This window comes from Scyliorhinus canicula, chromosome 12 (assembly GCF_902713615.1).
Source record: "Scyliorhinus canicula chromosome 12, sScyCan1.1, whole genome shotgun sequence".
In the NCBI taxonomy this organism is placed as follows: Eukaryota; Metazoa; Chordata; class Chondrichthyes; order Carcharhiniformes; family Scyliorhinidae; genus Scyliorhinus; species Scyliorhinus canicula.
The window spans coordinates 146,929,003-146,953,038 of record NC_052157.1 but is presented as its reverse complement, the minus strand read 5'-3'; the positions used below and the strand labels follow the sequence as shown (position 1 = coordinate 146,953,038).

General features: G+C 47.1%; 1 protein-coding gene across 1 annotated transcript in view; it reads right to left on the bottom strand.

Annotated features, from left to right (window-relative positions):
- Window positions 1-24,036, bottom strand: part of vps53 (VPS53 subunit of GARP complex) — a 269,146-nt gene that overhangs the window by 47,928 nt on the left and 197,182 nt on the right. The window contains exon 19 of the mRNA XM_038814428.1: window positions 173-242. Within this exon, the coding sequence (XP_038670356.1) occupies window positions 173-242 (70 nt within the window). The remainder of the gene's footprint in view (window positions 1-172; window positions 243-24,036) is intronic.

Genomic DNA, 24,036 nt, shown 5'->3' with positions numbered 1-24,036 from the left:
TCATCCAATCGAAAGAGGCAAATTCAAGATCCCGTGGGAGTCCAGCACTCTGAGCGACTGATCAAAATGCAAAATAAATGTTTAAACCTGTTGGAACTAATCCGGTTACACGAGGCAGACATTTACACAAGTTATTTTACTAAGGACATTAATTCCATGAAGAAGTTTTTACCTGCTCTGCTCCCACCATGCTGATTGGCTTGCACTTGAAGAGATGGTTGATAAACTTTGGAATGAAGGAGCTGCGTAATTAAAAACAAAAATATAGTGTCAAACATGACATTCTGAAATAGAAAGGCTGAACAAAAATAAAATACCTGCCTCAGTGAGGACATTTGTTCCTCGCCCCAGAGCTGTGTGTTTCTAGCCAGCGTACCATTCTCTGGCAGTGGGATTCCCTACTCCGGCCTCTTCCCAATAGGATTTCCCTTTGAAGCCACCCCACGCCGCCGGGAAACCTGCGGGCGGGGGTGCGCTGCCGACGGGAACAGAGAATCCCAACGACCGGAAAATTCCAACCCAGATTTATTGCACTGATACAGTTTTTGAAATGAACAGCTGGCTGGAATTGATAACAGTAGAAGGATCGGGAGCAGGTTTGCCGGCTGCTTATCCTACTGGCCAGCAAGCCATGAATGATATTGGGATCTGTAGAAAAGGGAGAAACTATTAAAAGATGTCCACAAAAAAAAGACATTTGAATAAATATACCAAACTGCATAATCGAAGCCTTTCTGGTACCACATAGATTATAATTAAGTGATACAGAAAACAGCTGCAAATCAAACATTAGCTATTTCGATGCAAATAGGTCCAGTGAGAAACAGAAACAATTGAGTTGAAGCAAAGATGAAGAAGGTGAATTGCAGACAGCTGCGTTGGCGAGATCGCGGTCCGTATTTAACGGCACTTAGTGCTAGAAATGACCCCATGAGCTTCTCGTCATTACTGGCTGTCTCGCCGCCCGATTCGCCAGACTCGTGCTTCAGCGTCTCACCGCCAACAAGAAGGAGCTGATTTTAAACACTCCCTCACCACTCACTCCCAGTCAACACACAAGGATGGCAGCGCGCAGACCTGCTGCTCGCTTTGGGAATGCCGACCTGGCCAGGCTTCTTGACGCCGTCGATGTGGGATAGGACATCCTGCCCCCCGAGGGGATCGGAGGACCAGCAGTAGGGTCACCAATACCACCTCGTAGACAGTGGCAGCCAGTACGGGCTGCATGACCAGGAGGACCAGCGTACAATGTAGGAAGACCACCAACGGCCTCCACCGAGCTGCAAGATTAGGTTACCCCCCCCCCCCACTCCACACACACACATCACTGGCTGATACCTCACACTCTCCCCACATCTGATCTTTGTTCTTGCTCCTCGAAATCCACTGGCACACACCAGCACAATCCCTTCATGTCCAGGTGCGGTGCCCACACATGCCACCTGCTATAGATACCCCCCCTGACCCATCAAGCATGCGGCTCACAATACCAGTTCTATGTCTCTGCAGGAGACGATAGCCCATAATAAACGGGAAATGGCCAAGTCGGGGGACGGAGTCTCAGAGATTCGAGTCCTTATCCCCTGTGAGAAACGGGCATTGGAAATCGCAGGGTTGGCAGAGAAGAGAGCAGTCACTGTGGGTGTCCCAGGATGCAGCTGTCATGCACACACATGTGCATGATCCGGAGGTGGTGCTTGCATACGAGTCGAACATTCAGGGAGTGGAACCCCTTCCTGTGAATGAAGGGCACGCCTTGATGCCCCAATGCACGCAAGGTGACATTTTGCCATCTATTGCCCCCTAGACTGGGGTGTTCCAGCGATGGCACAGAATCCTGCAGCTCGGGCATCTTGGCGGGCCAGGTCCAGCTCAAAGTTGATAAAGGCTGATGCCTGGGCATCGTGGATGTACTTGTGAGCTGCAGCTTGGCATATGCCGCACCAGTCCCCGCTCGAGCCCATGAATGAACCGGTTGCAGAGGGATTCAGGGCTGCAGTGACCTTCCCGGTCACCGGGAACGGGTGTCCTCCTCCTCCACGGGACGCCAGGTCCGTGCGGACATGGCACGGGTGCCGCACTATCTCTGTTGAGACAGAGTCTCCGGCGGCACATACTGTCTGTCATCTACTCAAAAGACCAATGATGCCTGTACACCTTGAGCCATCGCTGGCGTCCTGGGTTCCTCCTCGGTCTGATGGGCGGCCGGGTCTCCAGGATGTGCGGTGGCCCCTTGCACATGGGGTGCCGCCTCCAGCCTGCTTCGTCGCTGCTGCCGCCTTCTCCGGCATCTGCCTGCCTCGTCTGCCACCAGCACTGTTCCAGCCATATTGTTATATCTGTAAGGAATTGGATAAAGCGAGAGACCGACAATCAGTTAGGGCTTCCACCCCAGGACCCTCAAATCCCCCGCCCTTACGTGTCCCGCCTTCTCTCAGAGTGTCATCCACTGAGCCAACTGTGCTGGAAAACCTTGCTCTGCACACTCACCCCTGGCCAAAGCAGAAGCCCCTAAACTCCAGACCCCAGCTGGGAACATTAAGTAGACCGTGCTCAGGTGCCCTCCCTTGATCCACTTATCCTATGTTGCGAGGATATCCCCAGTGTGAAGCCCAGCTCGCGAATGTTTAATGGCTGCTGCCTCTATGGTGCTGCTGCCTCTAGAGTTCAGGCAAACTGTTCAGGCTTCAAAGTTTGACTGAAATGCAATGCAATAATCATCGTCTGTGACATGGCACATGTAGCCACGAGAAATAACTTGAGAATATTTTGTTTATTAAATGGTCAACAGCAACAAAGATTTGAAAATCAACTAGGTAACATTCCACATATCACAATAACATTAAACAACAAGGAAAAGTCACCATTCCATATTAGTATCAATACAAAGCTACATCAGTTCATTTTCACAATAAAACCAAACATGGGGGGGGGGGGGGCGATTCTCCACTCCGTGGACCAAGTGCCCACGCTGTCGTGAACGCCGTCGCCTTTCACGACGGCGCAAACAGGGCCCGGGCACGACCTATGCTGGCCACAGGGCCCACAGGGGGCCAGCACACCGCTGGGGCAGTTCACACCACTTGAGCGTCCTTACGCGGCGCCCATTTGGCGCCGGGCCAACCACGCATGCGCAATTGTGGCAGCTCAATCCTGCGCATGTGCAGTTGGGCCGCGCCATCGTGCGCATGCGCAGGCAACTTCTTACGCGCGCTGGCCCCGATGCAATATGGCGTGGGTGTTCGGGGCCGGCCGCAGCGGAATGTAGGCCCGGGGGGGGGGGGGGAAATAGGCCTGCCCACCAATCGGTGGGGGCCCGATTGCGGGCAGACACCTTCAGAGGCCCCCCCCCCCCCCCCCCCCAAGCGAAGGAGCCGGCGAATCGGCGCACGTCGTTTGCGGCGATTCTCTGAGCGGCCCGGCGTGATTCTTGCGGCGCTGGTTTCGGGGTGGGGGGGGGGGGGGGGGGAAGAAGAATCGCGTGCGGGGGTCAGGGCGGCATGGCGCGATTCGCACGGCACCCCGGCCATTCTCCCACCCGGCCGGGGGGGGGGGGGGGGGGGGGGGGGAATAGGCCTGCCCACCAATCGGTGGGGGCCCGATCGCGGGCAGACACCTTCAGAGGCCCCCCCCCCCAAGCGAAGGAGCCGGCGAATCGGCGCACGTCGTTTGCGGCGATTCTCTGAGCGGCCCGGCGTGATTCTTGCGGCGCTGGTTTCGGGGTGGGGGGGGGGGAAGAAAAATCGCGTGCGGGGGTCAGGGCGGCATGGCGCGATTCGCACGGCACCCCGGCCATTCTCCCACCCGGCCGGGGGGGGGGGGTGGGGGGGGGGGGGGGGGGGGGTGGGGGGGAATACCACCCATGGTATCACCCTTCGCAGGTTCCTCAACAGAAACGGAGGGTAAGCCTGAGAATGTGTTATCCTGTCCAGAACTTTGTTGTAGAAATGATCTGTCCATCCATGTGTTACTTGTTCCATGAATCAATGCCATTCTCCATCCAGTAGCCGCAGCTGTGCAGGCACCTCCCACACGGCCCAATCTCACCAGAACCAAATCCTGGTGTCCACATATTCCACTGGTACTCAAGGTGCAGCTGAACATCCTTGACTTCCAGCATGTTTAACCTGTGGTGATGTGCCAGTTACATACAGCACTCACCACACCAGCAACGAAAGCATCAGCAATCTGCAAAAGCATTTCTTCAACGGTGTCATCAGGTGGTTCATTCGGAACAATGTTATGCACCAGGTCCCACAGCATCTTCTTACTTCAAACCGGCTGCCTTCTGGACTCAAATATCCACCTGAGCCCAGTGCTCCAGGACCCAGGTATTTAGAAAAAATTGTCCTTCTTTCCAGCTACAGAAAAGGAAACAGCATTTGCAGGCAATTGCAATCACTACCAAGCAGTAAACACATTCTGCAGCTGTGACGTGCTCTCACAACCAACAAGGCCAATTCCTCATTAGCGATAGCCATCAGCTGTGAAGCTAGAGGCTGCTCACAGTCAAAGGAAGTTAATGGGATCTTTGGGGACTAAGAGCAGGGCTCTGTGCTGGAAGTATTTAGTAGGACAGGTAGCAGCTGTATTTGCCCCCGTTACGGGTAACCACAATATTTCAAAATGGCAAAATTGCGTGAAACATCTTTATCTGGGAGGGTCATTTAATTTGGTTATGATCGATAATTGTTTACTTGGACTGGCCTGTACTCTTTTGGCAGCCACTAAATTAGGTGACTTTACAGGGACACTGATAAACCACAGTTTTAGACTCAGAATGTAATCGTTAACATCCACTGTGAACTCTAATGGTGGGACCACTCCTTGAGTAAAGCATGCGTAAACAGCTGATGTTACAGGGGAACAATGTAACAATCAATATTAAAATTGGAGGAGAAAAATGAGCCAAAATAGTCAGCTTTCTCTACAGTGGAGCATAACTTCAGGATAGAAAAAACAGGAGTTGGATTCACAAAATTTATGAGGCAAGGGACCCGCACATGTAGTACTGTTGGAGGATCAGGAAGATAACAGCTGAAATTCCTTTAGTGCAAGATTCAGTTGAAAAAACTTTCTATTCCGCCATATTAATATATTTAAGTAAAGAAGGTTGATCATTCGTTCACATTAATTCACTTTTAAGTACCATGAATCACGCCGTATTAAGACAATCCCATTTTTCCAACCCCCCCAAATCCTGTTCTGCAGATGTTCTATTGTTTCAGCCCAACAAATTTACCTCCAGTATCTTTTAACTGGGCGCAAAGGCACAAGCAGAAAATATGGGCTGTGCTGCAAAGGTGTGCAGGGAGCTTAAGACACGCTCATTCTTTGCATGCATGCCGATAGCATTTTAAAATGGTGACCACCCACATCTGTGGTTCACTTTTATCCTCAGCGCGTAAGTCGACCCCCGTTTTTAGAGAGATTTTCGAGGCTTCAAAGGTCGACCTATAAGCCGGCATCTATGGTACGTTCGGTGGCCCAAGAGGAACAGACAATGGCAACTAAAACATGGCCAATTAATCTGACCAAGTTTAAGAGTAAGAAAAGACCTGGAAAAACTTTCTCGGAGACGAATGACTTCAGATAGATCTCTTTGTTGGCACATAGGTTCATGGACGATCGCTGTTAAGAATTATATTATTTCCTCGTTTGACACATATTATCCAGAGAAGATGAGTGTCAAATGTCATCAGTGTAGATGACAGGGCGGCATGTGGCACAGTGGATAGCACTAGGACTGCGGCGCTGAGGAGCCGGTTTCGAATACCGGCCCTGGGTCACTGTCCGTGTGGAGTTTGCACATTCTCCCCATGTCTGCGTGGGTTTCACCCCCACAACCCAAAGATGTGCAGTTTTGGTGGATTGGCCACGCTAAATTGCCCCTTAATTGAAAGAAAAAAAATAATTGGGTACTCTAAATTTATAAAAGAAAAAAAAAATCAGTGTAGATGACATGCAGAAGCATGTAGTAAATGCCTCATATTGAGAAGATGCGTTTCTGGATGAATGAGATACGGAGGAAAAGAAAAATAAAAACTTGCAGAGGGCAGAGAATTCAAGGAACGAATAACCTTCCAGCCTCTGCGCAGTGCGAGTCAAATTCTACAGGTTTTCTACAAAGATCTATTAAACTCCACTGCCCAATGCTCTACAAAAAAATTCTAAAGTAAGTTTAAAGTAAAAGAAAATCACAGTTAAACGTCCCAAAAATAACACTGGTTTACTATTTAATCCTCAAATATGAATTGAACTAGAAAGCAAATGGGCCCAAGGCAAACTATCTGCATAGGACAGGTGGTCATTTAATCAAATGTTCCCAGAGGGGCAAGGTTTCATCGTATCTTTCTTTTCAGTTATGGGCCATAATATACTAGCAGCAGAGGACCTGAAGGTCAACAGGATTTGTAAATACTGTAAGTAGGAGATTACAGGCATAAGACTGGTCTATTTCTGCCACACATTACTCAGTGGTAACACATCTTTAACCCCATTATCACTTTAGCAGCACACATGTGTAAGATCACATGTCAAAACAAGTGATTAAAAACATAAGCTTCATGCATCTCATGATTTCATTGTGTAGCTAATAGAACTCTGTGGCATTGCTCATTGTGTATCAGACGGTTTGCCCCTTGCAACAACAGACAAAGTTTAGTAAGGTATTAAAGCTGCGGATTGCTTTGGGACGTAAAAGAGGATTGGATGTACTGGGGACACTAACCTGAGTAAGTGTTGTTTAGGGTGTCTGAAATCTCTGCTTATAATTTGGCTATCATTGTTGCATTTTCTGGCAATGAAAGTCTTTGTGGATTTGATTGTTTCTCGCAGTGAATGGCCTTATTCAGGAGGCAGAGAAAATAAATGCAACCAGCAAGGAAAAAACTGCATTCCCCATGGAATTTTTGAGTGGGTGGAAGTGGGGTTGCCGGGCCGCAGAGGCTGACAAAAAAAAAATGAACATTCCTTTACCTTCAACCCCTGCTCAGAAAAAAAACGTGATGGAGGAAACAAGGGACCAAGGAACTAAATAGAGGCTGTGATTCTTTAGTTGTTGCGCTGTACTCTTGAGAGTCACTGTTAATGCAAACAGCGTTTCCAATTACTTCTGTAGTAGAGGGAGCGAGCCGCCAGCTAGTCCTCGATATTCGGTTCAACTAAAACAAGTGACAAGCCACCACGCCGGTGAACAGCACAACTGACCCACTCTGATCATCACCTTTTGTGTGCGTTTATTTTAAATTAAATCACTGCAAATGTTGCACAACACACCGCAGACTCAAAGGTTGGAAGCTAATCAAATGATGAAACAGAGACTGAAAGGAGCAGCTTTGGGGACATATCCGCAGCCTACTCTTAAACTTAAGACAAATGATTTCCTTGTGTCTGCGCCCAATTGATCTTTTCGGAAGATGGGATCAAGTCATTCATTTATATGGAATCTAAAGCTTCTAGTTTCTTCAACTCAAAGCAACTGAAAGCAATGACACCAGAAAAGAAATGCAAAACACATATGCTCTTTTCTATTTTACAAAGCATCGTAAAGCGCACACAGCACAGAAACAGAATTTAGCCTAAACGTCCACTCCGGATCCACATGAGTATCGTTTCAACCACCCTGATCAAACCCCATCAATGTATCCTTCTATTAGTAGCACAGTGGTTAGCACTTCTGCCTCACAGCACAAGGGACCCGGGTACAATTCTGGCCTTGGGTGACTGGCTGGAGTTTGCACATTCTCCCAAGGCCAGAATTCTGCGTGGGTTTCCTCCGGGTGCTTCGGTTTCTTCCCACAGTCCAAAGATGTGTGGGTTAGGTGGATTGGCTATGCTAAATTGACCCTTAGCATCCAAAAGGTTAGGTGGAGTTACATGGACAGGGTAGGGTGCTTTTTCCAAGGGTCAGTGCAGACTCGATGGGCCGAATGACCTCCTTTTACACTGTAGGGATTCTATGATTCTTTTCCTTAGTCCTTCACATACTCACCTAGTTTCCAATTTTGCAATGCAGCCTGGAAGGGGTCCTAAGGTGTTGCAGGAGATGAAGACCCTGAGCTATTTAAGCACAGCTCACTTAACAGGCAGTGGTTTGTGATTTGATTTTTTAAAACATATATTAAAAAAGGATATCTGATGCAATCAGGGTTCTGTTTTGACAAACACTTTGCCAGACTCAATGAATGTACACAAGCCAAAAAGGGGTCAACTTTGCTGTCACACCGTATTATTCCACCAGCTGTTTTGATGGTGAAAAGGAAGCCGTGATAGTCAGCCCCCCCCCCCCCCCCCCCAAAAAAAAAAAAATCTCAACTGAGCTTTTCCAGGATCACTGCGGGCAGCCAATGATATGGCTCAGTGACCCCACGTAATGTGACTTAGCTGGGTTGCAGCAACAGCATGTGCCCAGAGGAGAGGAGGGGGTGACATGGAGGCGGGGAGCGTCTGTTCTTTCCGGGAGAAAATAATATAAAACCATTGAAAAAAATGTCCCCTGTTTCTTGATCAGAAAGCAGGCATCGGCAGACTGGGCAGGCAGTCACAATGTTTGCCTGCCCAGTGGGGGGAGCCGACCACTTGCTGCAGGGAGATGCTATTGTTGCTCAGCAGTGGGACCCTATGAAAAATGCACTAGGCCAATCCCGGGTTGGGGGAATTCTCCTGGTCAATGCCAATTTCCTGACGTGGGAATTGGTCCCAAGGCTTCCAATTAGAAAACTAAATATGGAACACACGGTGATCAAATATCAGCTATTTCATTAAACATTATATAAAGAAAAGTCCTTGAATGTAGACGTGAGAGGTGCTAAATAATCGAAATCCCAGTTCCAACATTAAAGAAAGTGTAGACCTTGGAAAAGCTATACAGTTCTGTCAGTGCAACAACTGAAATGTTACAATTGGCCTTAGGAGCAGAAAGAAATTCCAGACAGAATTCCCACAGCTGCTCATTAACCAGAGGCTCTTGCCCAGACTTAATGTGAATATCAGAAGACAGGATCAAGCTTGGGTGTGATGCCCTTTTTGTCAAATTCTCTGTTGACATTCAAGAGCTGATTTTCCAGAGCTCCTGCACCCAAATGATTTGTGTGGGAACCTGAAGAGCATTACTACCAAGCAGCCCAGGATCACTGGATGTTCCTACCCTGGACCTGTCGACATGCTGATCAAGTGGAGGCAGGCAGCTAGAAGTTTGTCATTGGACTCCAGGATCTCAGCAAGAGGCATAAAATAAAGCAACAGGCCTACCTTCAAATCCTTTGTACACCTCATGAGTCCTCTGTGTGGGTCTTGGTTTGGAGCCAGAGCGCAATATCATTTTTCTGGGCGCCCCAGCCAACATAGATTCAGAAAATAAGCTGGAAAGATGGTAATGTACTCTACCACCTAATACAACTGGCACACCACTACAGGCACAACCATGGGCCACCTCCTTCCAACAACAACTTACGTTTGCATAGTGCCTTTTTAAAAAAAAAAATTTTTAAATCAGGATATTTGCAAGTTTTTATAATAATAATAACAGCGACATAAACATGGCACAATAAGCATTTCCACCCCCATCCCAATCTTCACACACCCCAACAAGAGAAAAAAAAACATCCCCCCCCCCCCCCACTTTTAGGATTCTGATTCTGCTGACATTTTAATTTTCCCAGAGAAAGTCGACGAACGGCTGCCACCTCCGGGCGAACCCAACCATTGACCCTCTTAAGGCGAACTTTATTTTCTCGAGACTGAGAAACCCAGCCATGTCACTAACCCAGGTCTCTACACTCGGGGGCTTCGAGTCCCTCCACATTAACAAGATCCATCTCCGGGCTACCAGGGAGGCAAAGGCCAAGATGTCGGCCTCTTTCGCTCCCTGAACTCCCGGTTCTTCCGACACTGCAAATATCGGCACCTCCGGACTCGGCACCACCCGTGTTCTGAGTATGGTGGATATTGCCTTAGCGAAACCCTGCCAAAACCCTCTAAGCTTCAGGCATGCCCAAAACATGTGGACGTGATTTGCTTTCCACGCACCTCGCACACCTGTCCTCTACCCCAAAAAACTTGCTCATCCAGGCCACCGTCATGTGTGCCCGGTGGACTACCTTGAATTGTATCAGGCTAAGCCTGGCACATGATGAGAATGTGTTAACCCTGCTAAGGGCATCCGCCCAAAGACCCGCCTCTATCTCTCCTCCTAGCTCGGCAATAGTGCCTTTAACATAGTAAGATATCCCAAGGAGAGTAACCAGACAAAAACTGATGCCGAGATGTAGAAGGAGTCACTGAGACTGGTGAAGGAAGTAGAATTGAAGGAATGTCTTAAAGGAGAAGAAAGTGGAGTTTGGATTTAGGGAAGAAATTCCAGCCATTGGGGCTGAGAAGACTGAAGGCAAGATTGCCAATGGGGGCGGGGGCAGGGTTGAAAGAAGATGTGGATGCACGAAAAGACCAAAATTGATGGACCACACACACACACACACACACACACAGTCATCAGGGTAATAGGACTGGAGGTGATTACAGAAATATGGAGGGGCAAGGTAAAGTAGGACGAGATTCCCAAGATGAAGGTCTTTGTGGACTGAGAATCCATAAAGATCACTGAATGATGGGTGAACGATAGGCTGATAGGGAACTCTCCCAGGCCAGAGTTTAAAGGGGCAGTAATTCTCAGGGGTAACAAGGATGAAATCAACTACCTAAGTTCACACAGGAGGAGAGCAACTCACAGTGGAGTGCCAGCTCAAAGCCTGAACTTCGGAAAAGACTGCTTTGTTCAATCCTAAAAGACATCAGCATGAGGTGATACCTGCATTTCAGGATACATGATTTTAACCGATTTAGTCTTCATAGGTAACCGACAAGCCTCGGATGATATTCAGCTATGTGACCCACAAAGTCAAAAGCTCGGGGGGTCCGTGATTCAAAGCACTGAGCTAACACAAAGCAAAGTCACAGGGATAGCAGAGGACGAAGGTTTCAAGTTACTGACTCTTTGGCCTTGTACCTTTATTTCAAATTTTCCGATCTTAAACTTCTAAAGCACCCCAAGGTACTTTTGACCTCAGGACTCAAACCTAAAAAGTACTTTTGAGGAAAGATAATGCTGGTATAAAGAACTCAGTGGGTAGACAAGAGTAGTGGCAGAAAATCGAAGAAAAGAAGCCCGAATAACCGGAGATAGGAACCTAAAAGTGGCACAAACTCAATGTTACAAGTTGGCAAACTGCTTTGTTACTTCAGCTCACTAAAATCAGCAGACAGCTCACCCCAGGCTAGTTAAGCAGCAGAATTTTCCAGTCCTAGTTCAAATACATACAGCTTTCTCACATTACTGACATTCAATTTGCTGACTTCCTGCTGTCGCTCGCTGTAAACCCTGTCCAGGGTGGGAGGGGGATAGATTACTGCTTCAAAACTTTGCTCAAGATCGGATCGGAAGCAGAAAAACCAGCGTGCGGGTCCAGAGACTGCTCGGAGAGGACTGACACATGTAGTTTGGGGGCTGTGCTTCGTCAACCAGATATACACCTGTATTTAGTATGCGACTAGTGGCACATGAAGTGCTATTAAAGTCTGAGAAAATACAATTCATTACAATTCTGGAGTGTAAATAGACATCTGTGTGTGTGTTACTGGTGAAGCCTCTCTTTACTCGAGTATAAAAACGCAAGTATTTTCTGAACTCTGTACCAAGGCAGTTTAAAGCTACTGCACCGCTTAACAGAATATGACATCTCAAAAAACAACTACTTCCTTGGTTCTGTGCTCCGCTTTAAGGAACAACAACCGGTGTTAAAAGGATTCTACCTGCTATAAACTTGATGTCATCCAAAACCCTACTGCCAGTGTCGTAATTCGCAACAAGTCTTATTCACCTACCACTCCTGGGTTCGCTGACCTACATTAGGTACTAGTCAAATAATGCCGTGCTTAATAGCTCCTCGTTTTCAAATTGCTGCTCGGCCTCCACTTTCCCCATCTCTGAAATCTCCTCCAACCCGATAACCCTCCAAAATATCGGTGCTCACCTAATTCTGGCCTCTCGCGCATTCCCACTTTTAATTGCTCCCCCATTCTCGAATAACGACGAGTCTGAATACAGGAGTGAGATAGAGAACCTAGCGGAGTGGTGTAACGACAACAATCTCTCCCTCAATGCCAGCAAAACTAAAGAGCTGGTCATCGACTTCAGGAAGCAAAGTACTGTACACACCCCTGTCAGCATCAACGGAGACGAGGTAGAGATGGTGAGCAGTTTCAAATTCCTAGGGGTGCACATCACCAAAAATCTATCTTGGTCCACTCACGTCGACGCTATCACCAAGAAAGCACAACAGCGCCTATACTTCCTCAGGAAACTAAGGAAATTCGGCATGTCCACATTAACCCTTACCAACTTTTACAGATGCACTATAGAAAGCATCCTATCGGCTGCATCACAGCCTGGTATGGCAACTGCTCGGCCCAGGACCGCAAGGAACTTCAGAGAGTCGTGAATACCGCCCAGTCCATCACACGAACCTGCCTCCCATCCATTGATTCCATCTACACCTCCCACTGCCGGGGGAAAGCAGGAAACATAATCAAGGATCCCTCCCACCCGGCTTACTCACTTTTCCAACTTCTTCCATCGGGCAGGAGATTCAGAAGTCTGAGAACACGCACGAACAGACTCAAAAACAGCTTCTTCCCCACTGTCACCAGACTCCTAAATGACCCTCTTATGGACTGACCTCATTAACACTACACCCATGTATGCTTCATCCGATGCCAATGCTTATGTAGTTACATTGTATATATTGTGTTGCCCTATTATGTATTCTCATGTATTTTCTTGAATTCTGTTTAATTCCCTTTTCTTCCCATGTACTGAATGATCTGTTGAGCTGCTTGCAGAAAAATACTTCTCACTGTACCTCGGTACACGTGACAATAAACAAATCCAATCCAATCCAATCCAATTGGTGGTCGTGCCTTCAGCTGCCTGGGCCCTCAGTTCTGGAATATCCTCCCTACTCCTCTCCATCTCACTTTTCTCCATCAAGACACTCCTTAAAAGCTACCTCTTCGGCCGACCTTTAGCCATCTGATCTAATTTCCCCCTATGTGGCTCAGTGTCTAACTTGGTTTCATAATACAGCACCTTGGAATGTTTTATTATATTAAAGGTGCGATATTCATGTTTTTGTTGATGTTTTGCAACTTGCCTCATTCTGCTCCAAGGAAACACACCAGGATAGCTGTGCTAAACACTTGCTCATGTCACACCTGCTTTAAGTGTACATCGGGAAATTATGGGAACTTTGCCTACAGTTTTCTGCTGTGTCCTTATGACCGCCAAGGACTTAGGAAATTTGCCCTTCACGGCCTTAAGTGCTACCCAGTCTCTTGGACCCCAAGAGGCTAGATTTTCCTTACCAACCCACTAGTCTCAACACTAGTCTTAATCCAAGAAAGCAGGGTTCCAATGGAAAGTAAAAGTATAGGTTTAACTTATCTACACAAATTAATACACTTCAATGCTATTTCTCCGGAACCACCGCCTTTCTAACGTTTCCTTATATTGCAGTCCGTTTACACTCAGGATCAGTCAGTCACCATTCCTTTTCTAACTGCAATGCTGCAATTTCGGAAATGTGGCAGCCAGATTGTCCATGGCAAGGTCGCACAAACAGTAATGTAATAATGACCATTCATTGTTAATAGTCATTGCTTTTTAGGTCTTTTGCCAAACATGTCAATTTAATTTTGCAGCAATCAGGTTGTGTGGGGAAGATGAGCATTTTCTGAAGCCTAGGCCTGTCTGAACACGCTAACTTGTGGTCCAGAGCTACAATGATATATCTCACTTTCCTTTTTGTTTCCTGCTTGTATCAACTGGGTCGTTTATTTGCAGACCACACGCATAGCGGCTGCACAGAATTGCTTGTGAACCACCTGTTATTTCAGCTATGCCATTCACTCTGCGGCATGTGTCTCAACACACCCAGTGAACGCATGGCGCACAATATTTGTACAACCAGCAAAAAGGGATCTTAAAGAAAATTCAGATGGAATTCAGCTCTCAACTCTTTTACAATACTCGAGGGTGTCAGACTGCTGAAACTTCAACTTCAAAGCTCCTGTGATGAACTGATAAAGTCCTCAGCAGGGAGTACTCATACGAAACCATATGCATTCCGATTTGTGTGCAAAGGTAGTTACGTTAGCTGGACCAACAGCTAAATTGCTACATTTTGATGCAGTGACACTGGGATTGGGAGGGGCAAAATCAACTCGTCTTTCCACTCGCTTGCTACCCAACGAATCTCACTAGAAAGGGTGCGCGGGCATCAGATGAGGGCAGAACTGTGTTCAACTGGAATGTTCTCTCGTGGCTGAACATTGCGGCAGCATTGGCTGTATAAAACACTGGTTAGACTGCGGCTAGAGAAGTATACACCATTATTACAGGAAAGATGCAATTGCACTAGAGAGGAAACTTATAAGGATGCTTCCAAGGCTGGAGAATTTTAAGATTGGATAAGCTAGGGTTGTTTTGTTTGGAACAGAGGAGGATGAACCCAGATTTAATTGAAGTCTATAGAAATGAGGGACCCGGATAAAGTGGATAGGAAGTACCTATTTTCCTTAACGGAGAGGTCAGTAACCAGAAAGCATAAATTTAAAGTAATTGGCAGCAGGATTAGTTGGGAGTTTAGGAGGATATCTTTCACCCAGAAAGGTGGTCAGGGTCAGGAACACACGTTCTCCCTGTGTCTGCGTGGGTTTCCTCCGGGTGCTCCGGTTTCCGCCCACAAGTCCCGAAAGACGTGCTTGTTCGGTGTACCCGAACAGGCGCCGGAATGTGGCGGCTAGGGGCTTTTCACAGTAACTTCATTGCAGTGTTAATTTAAGCCCATTTGTTTTCACTAATAAAGATTATTATTATTAGAACAGTGGGCATTTTTTTCTTTAAAAGCAGAAAAGTTAATCACGGAAAGAATATAATTAACACCACACCCAATCTCCATTTCGTGGAACACTTTATCAGAAGCACCCTTCAGGCTTGCATCTCTTTACCATCCCCTCCCCAATGCAGTCACACCCAATGCATTGAATGTACGCCATTTATTGAAAGCTAAGAATGCCCTTTCAGACAAGCCACAGTGAAAACCAAGTGAAATTATATATCGTGTCAAAATGGAACTGCAATGTTGAGCGAGCACAGAGCTACAGAATAGATAACTGTTTGGCTAAGGAGCAATAAGGAAATTCAGGGCGTCATTGAAGGTTTAAAGTAGCATTTGCTAACCTTAACCCTAATATGTTTTAAAATGACAGATGGAATAAAAGCGATCTAGACTATTGATCTGCCTTATAGTCATAAAGTCACACAGTACATAAGAGACCCTTCGACCCATCGAGTCTGCACTGTCAAAACTACTCGAAATCCAAACTAATCCCCCTTCTGAGCGCCTGGCCCATAGCCTTGAATGCCATGACATCTCAAGTGCTTATCCACCTAACCTTTTAAAAGGTTTCGAGGGCTCCCGCATCTTCCACCCTCCCAGAGTGCTTTCTGAGTGCACCACCCTCGGAGTGAAAATCCTTTTCCTCAAATGCCCTCTAAACCTCCTGCCCCTCACCTTAAAATTATGCCCCCTTGTTATTGACCCTCTGAATGAAATGTTAAAACATAAAACTAACACGCTTGTCTATGTTACAGTTTTAATGACAACATTCCACCAATTATCCAGGTGAATGGAAATTGAACCACATATAGAACATAGAACAGTACAGTACATATGCAGAAAACAATGCCACGTTCATCAGTGTGTGCGCTTGTGTTTCGGGCAGTAGGTTTAAATGCCACTTGAGGAGCCAAATTGGATTTAAGAAATGAAAGCACTGCCAATTAGAGCGACTGGGATAGGTTTGTTTTTCCCATTAAGACACTGAAGCTGCTTTTACTTTTGTGTTTTCTGGGATTCTATTTTAGGAGATTCACCTCGAAGCAGTAATCATTCTCTGTGAACACATTGGACTCCTTTGTATAATATTGCGACTCAGGGCAAATGCACGTTCACACGACTGAAACCAGCAGCCTTGGCCTGAAAGCACTTTTGTTCATAATGTTGTCAGTTCCCCAAATGTCAACTAAGCAACCCATAGATTTAAGGCAATTGGCCAATGAGCTAGAGGTTAAACAAGAATTTTTTTTTTTTTTAAATGCAGCAAATTATGACAAGGTGGAATGCACTGCCTGAAAGGGAGGTGGAAGCACTTTCAGTAGTAACCTTCAGAAGGGACCTGGGGAGAAAATTGCAAGGCAACAGGGAAAGAGCAGGGTGATGGGATTGATGAGATAACTTTGAAAGTCCCAGCACAGGCATGATGGGCCAAATGGCCTCCTTCTGAGCTGAATGATTAGCCAACACAGGTGACAGAGGGAGAATATGCATCTACCCCAACCGCAGTCCTGTCGTGCAAGAGTATCGCAAGTGGATGTCTGGTGTCCCGCAGTTACAAAGAAAGCAGATTGGCAGCTGTTCCAATGTGGATTAATGCTAATCCTGCTGAAAATCATAGAATGGGTTTCAATTAATGCAGTGGAGATAATAGGAGCCGCCTCCCTTTCTGCGGAGCCAAAAACCCAGTCTTCATAACTTGTGCGGCCATGAACAGGGAAGGAGCATTTAATTAAAAATAAGGCTACAAAAGAAGCTTTGTCATTTTTTTTTAAGATCACAGCAGACCTGGAGGCAACTCCATTTTTTTTTGAACGGACACTTCTCTGTAGCTGGTTTGTTTACACACAGGTATTTCACCAAGTCTATCACTGTAAAGAAACCTGCACAGAAGTAGCCTAGCTATATCCAAAGTCCAATATAATCACTAGATACAGCAATCAGGCTATGATGTGGGCCCAGAACTTGACCCTGACTTCAAAGGCCTTACTCTGCCCGCTCATGCGATGAACTGGTCAGATTTCAGAACTGAGGTGTTATACATAGTCTGTCATTTGCTCAGTGGATTTCATAGCCAGCAGTGAATTCCACAGAGACCGAGAGAAAATATTTTGATGTCTGGACCTGTATTTTCTTTTCTGAAACTTTAGCCTTTTATATTGCTTAAATCTTCTAGTTTTAGACACAACCTAAAATAGTTTCATGGCTTTAATAATGTCAGGATGTTTTGTTTTTATTTCTATGTTCGGGGGGGGGAGGGGGAACGCAAGTCTTCCCACTGGCATTATCCCATATTGATTCACACTGGATTTGGGCCTCTGGTGACTGGCAGAGAGCCGAACGGACTGCTGAAGAGATCCATCAATGGCCTTTGCTTCTAATATTATCAACACAGCAATGAGTGATATACACAACTGGAGAGAATCAATGGATTTATTTCAAATATAAAGATCTTCTAAACCATGTTTCCATGAAAGTGATCACCCAGCACAAAAGTAAAATATTAGAGATGCTGGGAATTTGAAATAAAAGAGGGCTCTCGCGAGAGTTCACCTAGTCGGGCGCGACGAGGCTGGTCATTTGCGCGCATTAACTATGTTTCCTCTTGCTCTACAGGTGCTACCACACCAGCACAGTCTTCCCAGTATTTTCTGCGATCATTGAGCATGGGCATTTTATTTTGCTGTAATCACTTCTCTACATTCTGGGGCCTATTTTCAACTATTGTGCTTCCTGCTTAAGCTAGAAAATAGGGTGGCTGACCCAATGAAAATTGACAATTAACTGCCCAAGTCCCACCGATTGTGATTTTAAGATAGGCCTCAAAATGGCAGCTACCACTCCTGCCTGAAGCAGGTGGACCTATTTAAATTTCAATTCAGTTTTCTGGCCAATTATTGATCCCAAACGCAATTTTGACGTGCGGATGTGGATATTTCTGTGGGTCCAGGAGGAGCACAAAAACGCTTCCAATTCTGCTGTCAGATCTTTGCGAGTTCACCCCACCCCACCCTACCCCAGGTTGGCTCCATGAAGAAGCCACTGGACATCCCCTCCCCCAGTGCAGAATACACTGGACTGAGGCAATGTACCAGGCTTTCCTGCAGCTAACAGGTAGGTGCCTGTCCACCCACTCACTTTTCGGATCCAATCTTCTCATCTAACTACTGCCCTCCACAGCCACATAGGGCAGGGTTTTCCTGCCCTCCCCACATGCTGAAACCTCGGTTTTGCCGAAGTCGACCCCACCATGGGTTCCCCAGCGTTGGGACGTTAGCGAGCCACGCTAATTGCCATTGACTTCACAGCAAGGTCCCGCTGGCGGCCAATTGCGAGTCACCTCTGCTGCAAGTTTTGGGGAGCTGGAAAACTCTGGCCATAGTCTAGTCCTTTGAATTCAGATTACCTGGTAATTCAAATAACCTTTGTGCAAAAAAAACAAACACCTGTTTTACTTAAATTGCTTAAGGATGGATTTATCAATTTCTTTAAAAGGAGCGTAAGAACAACTTTGAGTTACAGAAGGATTGCACGCTTATGGGGTCTCAGACAAGGATGAGGCCTTCTGAAGTCGGTTTCAACTTCAGGAATAAAGTTTGTTCATTTGCCAGCGAACTGCATACCTTGCAGTATTGCACATCCAAATCCACTTTGCCCTGATGCATAGTTGCAGTAAATTGCTAATTTGGAGCTCAGATCAACACGAAAAGGAGATTAGAAAGGTTAGGGAAGTGCAATACGATAAAGCACATGGGATGTAAGCATTCAACTGGGTGGCTTATAGGGTAGCATGGTGGCGCAGTGGGTTAGCACTGCTGCCTCACGTCGCCGAGGTCCCAGGTTCGAACCCGGCTCTGGGTCACTGTCCATGTGGAGTTTGCTCATTCGCCCCATGTTAGTGTGGGTTTCGCCCCCACAACCCAGAAATGTGCAAGCTAGGTGGATTGGCCACACTAAATTGCCCCTTAATTGGATAAAATGAATTGGATACTCTAAATTAAAAAAAAACTGGGTGGCTTATGTGATGGGGAGGGGCCTGATGTCTGCGAGTGAGGGCAGGGGTCTCTGCTGGTGAGGGGGGGTTGGGGGGTACAACTATAGGGTTGTCTGAGGATCATGGCACCCTTTAAAATGGCACCCCGATCTCTAAGGAGCCGGCCTGGCTGGCATCTTTTGATCCTGCACTTCTCTTTCCCGGTGGAAATCTCCCGCGGCCTCAAAAAAATGGATTGCGATTGGAATTGCGCCGGAACAGCCAGTGGAATTCTCACCGGTTTTCTCACCCACAATGCCAAAGCGCGATTCACCCAAATGGGAACAAAGTCCCATAGCGAGCGCATTTAGCCGCGTGTTTCCTGGTGCTTGCAGTGCATACAAACACATGGCTATTCAATGCGACTCGTGTTGTATAAAGGGTCTCAACGGGGAACGTACAACTGGGGAGCTCCGCTCGCTGGAACTCCCCAGTGTAACGAGAGATGGGCCACCATTTTTAAATAGCACTGCCAAGGTACCAGGCTGGCACTGCCAGGATGGCCAGGTGGCACCAGCAGTGTTAGGTCACCACCCTGCACAAAGGGCATGCAGCTGAGGGCCTCCGGTCCCGAGAGACCCCCCCACAAGTGGAGACCAGTACTGAACAGCGCTCCCCGAGGTCTCAAGAGGTGAAGGGGATCAATCCCAATGCCTCTGGTACCTCAGGAATCTGCACATTAAAGTGAGACTTACTGTCTCGCTCTAATATACAGATTTGCCAAAACGTGGGGGTGGGATTTACATCGCAAAGTCTTGCGAGATCACATTGGGTCTTGTGAGGCGTTGCGAGCTGGGTAGACCCTGGGAGTGGGGTCTCCTGACTTTTATCGGCCAGGCGCCGCAGCAAGTTGCTGTTCCAGCACAGCCTGGCCGTATGATCGCTCCCATAGTTATTTTTTGGGAGAATTCTGCCCTGGATATCTTCTATAAAATTAAACCTGCCACAACCAATTAAAAGAAAGTAAATTTGTGCTAAAACTAACACCAGGGTGCACAAACCAAATGATTAAATGATTTAGATTCGGCCAAATGGATAATAAATAGTGAAAATCACAGTATTTTAGCCATGTAATAATTTCTGCGGCAATGTTATGGCGACGGAGACGGCTCAGCATTGGTGGATCTTCTGAACCGCCACTCCCAGTGGATTTTCCTGTTGTTTGCACCCTCTGCCACTGCGGAACTCTTGGCAAGGGGTCACCATCGATCCCGCTGGCGGGAACGGCCAGAAAGCCTTGATTATAGATTTGGTGTTCCCAATGGAATTATATAATGATACAGCACAAAAAAGGGGCTATTTATCCCATTGTGCCTGTGCTGGTTGGTCCTTTGAAAGTGCTCCAATTATTTCCATTGCCCTGCTCTTCTGCCGTAGCCTTGCAAATGTTTCCTATTCCCCTTTGAAAGCTATTATTAAACGTGCATTCTTTTCAGACGGTGCAATCCAGATCATCATACTGCGCTGACTAAATAAATGTCTTTTCATCTCCCCTCTGGATATTGAATATTCTGCAACTGCACAGGTTGTCCTCATTTGGGAACAATCATTGACAGGTCAAGTTTATTTACTTCATCATTCCAGTTCACTGGATTAGACTCGAAAAAGATTGTGTTAATCTCCGCACAGTGAAATATATATTCCCCCACTTGGTGGATTTTTAAAAAAAAAATTGTTGCAATTTTGCACTTCAAAATATAAGACAGCGGAATAAAAATTAACAGACGATCAGAAGGCAGAAATTCAGTCTGTTAATCATTTCATACAGCTGTCACAGGGGGCAATAAGCTTTTGGAATCAGGACACCATACGGCACAGAACCGTTATCCAGCAAAAATATTCACACAAGGAAAGCAGATCTTAACACATGATGGAAAAATTAATTGAATGTGGAAGGGTGGGGGGGAGCAGCGAATAGGGAAATAGTGAATGGTTGGTGAAGGAATCAACACAAGTGATCAAATAAGACTGATTAAAGTCTACAGATTATGGATACAGGAAAATGGATGTGAACAATATTCCTTATTTCCACTTTCCTCCAGGAATAATCAAATGTAATCAGGGGAGGAAAGAAACAACGCCCAGCTTTTTTTCTGTTAAAGGTGCAGACTAAACAATAATAAATGTTTCAACACAGCAGGATACTTTACAGTGAGTCTGCGATGACAGACTTCAAAGTGATTTGTTAAAAAAAATGAGTCAGGCCTCGTTAGGATATCTGAAGATCCTCATATGAACTTTTACATCAGTTAAAACAATGACACATGAAGCAATCATCTTCTACAATTAGCAGGGGTCTCCAGTTGACTGATTTTCAATCCCGTTTTGAACTCGCAAGTGCAGATCTTCAGAGAAAGCGGACAAACCTAAACTCCTAAATGCCTCCAGTTTGCACATGGCTTATTCAAAACTTGACATTTTATTGCAGCAGAACAAACACAAGTATGACCTCAGTGGCACTATTTCCATCCAAATCTCTCATCTTCCGGTAGGGAAACCCATGAGGCAGGGAGCATCTTGTGACGGAGCACGGGTTTGCCGCGCTGCATAACATTTCTAAGGAACAAAGTGTATAGAGTTTCACTCATTCCCCCTTCTTTCTTATTACAAAATGGCTTGCTGCAGCTCTGGCCTGTGTCTAGAGACAATTAGGGAGAAATGAAACCAGTGCCTGGCCTCCGTGCTACAAGGCCGTCGAACTGTTCAGGTTTCCCCAAAGACAATCCACAAAAGGCAATTTGGTTTCAGCCATAGTGGCTGAACTGGAATTCATTGTAATCTCAATAACAACATATCTCCGCACGACTGTAATCCTACACAGTGTCAACCTGGCACCTTTTGGCAATGCTGGGGCAATATCAGGGTGCCAAGGGGAGGGACCCGAGAGGAATCATGGTATGAAGGGGGGGGGGGGAGAGGATCCCTGAACGGGGCACATGAAGGGGCGACCTGAAGGGTGGGAGGAGGGGTGTTAGGGCATGCCCTCAGAGACCCCATTACAGGGTATCGCAAAGGGGGAGGGGGGAGGCAATGTCGGCAAGTATGGATCGGGTGAGGGGGAAGAGGCCGGTTACACGAATGGCTGCGTGGTGTGTGCGCATGTGTGTGTGTGTGGGGGGGGGGGGGGGTTACGAGGACATTTAGTGATTAAGCGGGGGGGGGGGGGGGGGAATGACGATGACACTCCGGCCATCAAGGGTTGGGGGTATTGCCCAGTACTGTTGGGAGTGAGTGGGAGACTTTCAGCTTAACTTTGAGATCGGAGGGGGGCACGGTGGCACTGCTGCTTCATGGCACCGAGGAACCCAGGTTTGATCCCGGCCCCGGGTCACTTTCCTTGTGGAGTCTGCACATTCTCCCCGTGTCTGTGTGGGTTTCATCCCCACAACCCAAAAAGATGTGCCGGGTTGGTGGATTGGCCACGCTAAATTGCCCCTTCATTGGAAAAAAAGAATGGGGTACTCTAAAACTAAAAAGAAAAACTTTCAGATTGGGCCCCCTTTAAAAAGGGCACCCCTGTCTCGGAGGAGTCGGTCTTACCGGTGTCTTTAAGTCCTAACTCCCCCAAATATTCCAAGTGTGGGAAAATTCAGTGAGAATCTCCCCAAGCTCCAAAAAAAAAAAAAGGGTGGGAATCTCTCATCCACAGGTTCCTCAGGTGGTGGTCTGCTGTTCGCTGGTGGCGGGATTCTCCATTCCCGCCGCTGTCAATGGGAATTCCCACCAAAGCCACCCCATGCCGCCAGCTGGACCAGAGAATCCCGCTGCCAGTGAACGGCCGGACAATTCTGGCCAATGGTTAAGCTCAGAGCTCAGGTCATTTGCGGTAGAACAGCCAGTGGGATTCTCACCTGTTTTCCTGCCCACAGACCCCCCCCCCCCCCCGAGGCCTGCAGCTGGGACAGTGCGTTTGCTTTTCAAGCCTTGTAGCATCTTTAAAGAAGCACATGCTTTACTGTGATGATTTATTCCAAATCTCAGGAGATTCTAATAGTTTTCCATATCATAACTTGCTTCAGCATCCAATCGCCACTGTTTAACAAGCAAACATCCCATTTTGGATACACCAAGATCCCACATAGAAAAATTAGGCAAATTACCTCACTAACAGGTTGCTGGATTGATTTGATTCACTGAAACCAGCCAACAAGGTCTTTGTTTAGTGTCCCAAAAAGGAAGAGGGCGAGATCTCCGATCTGGAGTCTAAGTGCTCCCGCCAGCGGAGAATCAGGACTCGTCCCTGTGGGCACTCGGAGCATCACCCTGGTCCAAACCCACAGCACTTCAAAAGGCTTAAAATCTCCTGAGATCCTTTGAAATGGTAAGCATTCATTCAATTTCAGTCACCACCTCGAACTACCCGTTGATTGACAGCTTAATGATTCCAACACAGCTGCCAGAAGGTTTTTTTAAATTTATATAAAAGCAAATTACTGCGGATGTTGGAATCTGAAACAAAAACAGAAACTGCTGGACAATCTCAGCAGGTCTGACAGCACCTGCAGAGAGAGGACAGACTACGTTTCGAGTCTGGCTGACTCTTTATCAGCAATTTGCATGTTCCCAACAGGGCCCAGGGGGGTGGGTAGCCCACTACTGGCGGCGGCTTGGGAGCCGAGACTGGGGACAGGTCTGCCACCTGGCGCCGATCCCGTTTTTTGGGCTGTTGCTCTATGCTCCGCCCGATCAGGAATCCCGATCGCAGCGGCGGGGAACAGAGAATTACGCTCAGAAAATCTGACAATATACCACTCACTTAATATTTAATCTGAGTTCAAACTCCTGGCATGGGGCTTATCCTGCCACCAAAAGTGTTACGATCGGGGGCAGGGGGGTGGGGGAATTCAGCCACCATGCTGCGCCCGATGCAGAGCAGAGCACAATGGGTGAATCCCGCCAGAGTCCCAAATTGGGCTCTGCGTCAGGCCGATCGCGAGTCACCAGACTGGCAGCACCCAGCGCGATCTGGATCACGTCTTCATGGGGCGTGATCCAAATAACTGGCCCCAAAAAAACGGCAAAGTGCCTGTGAATCGCGGGGTGAACCTTGGC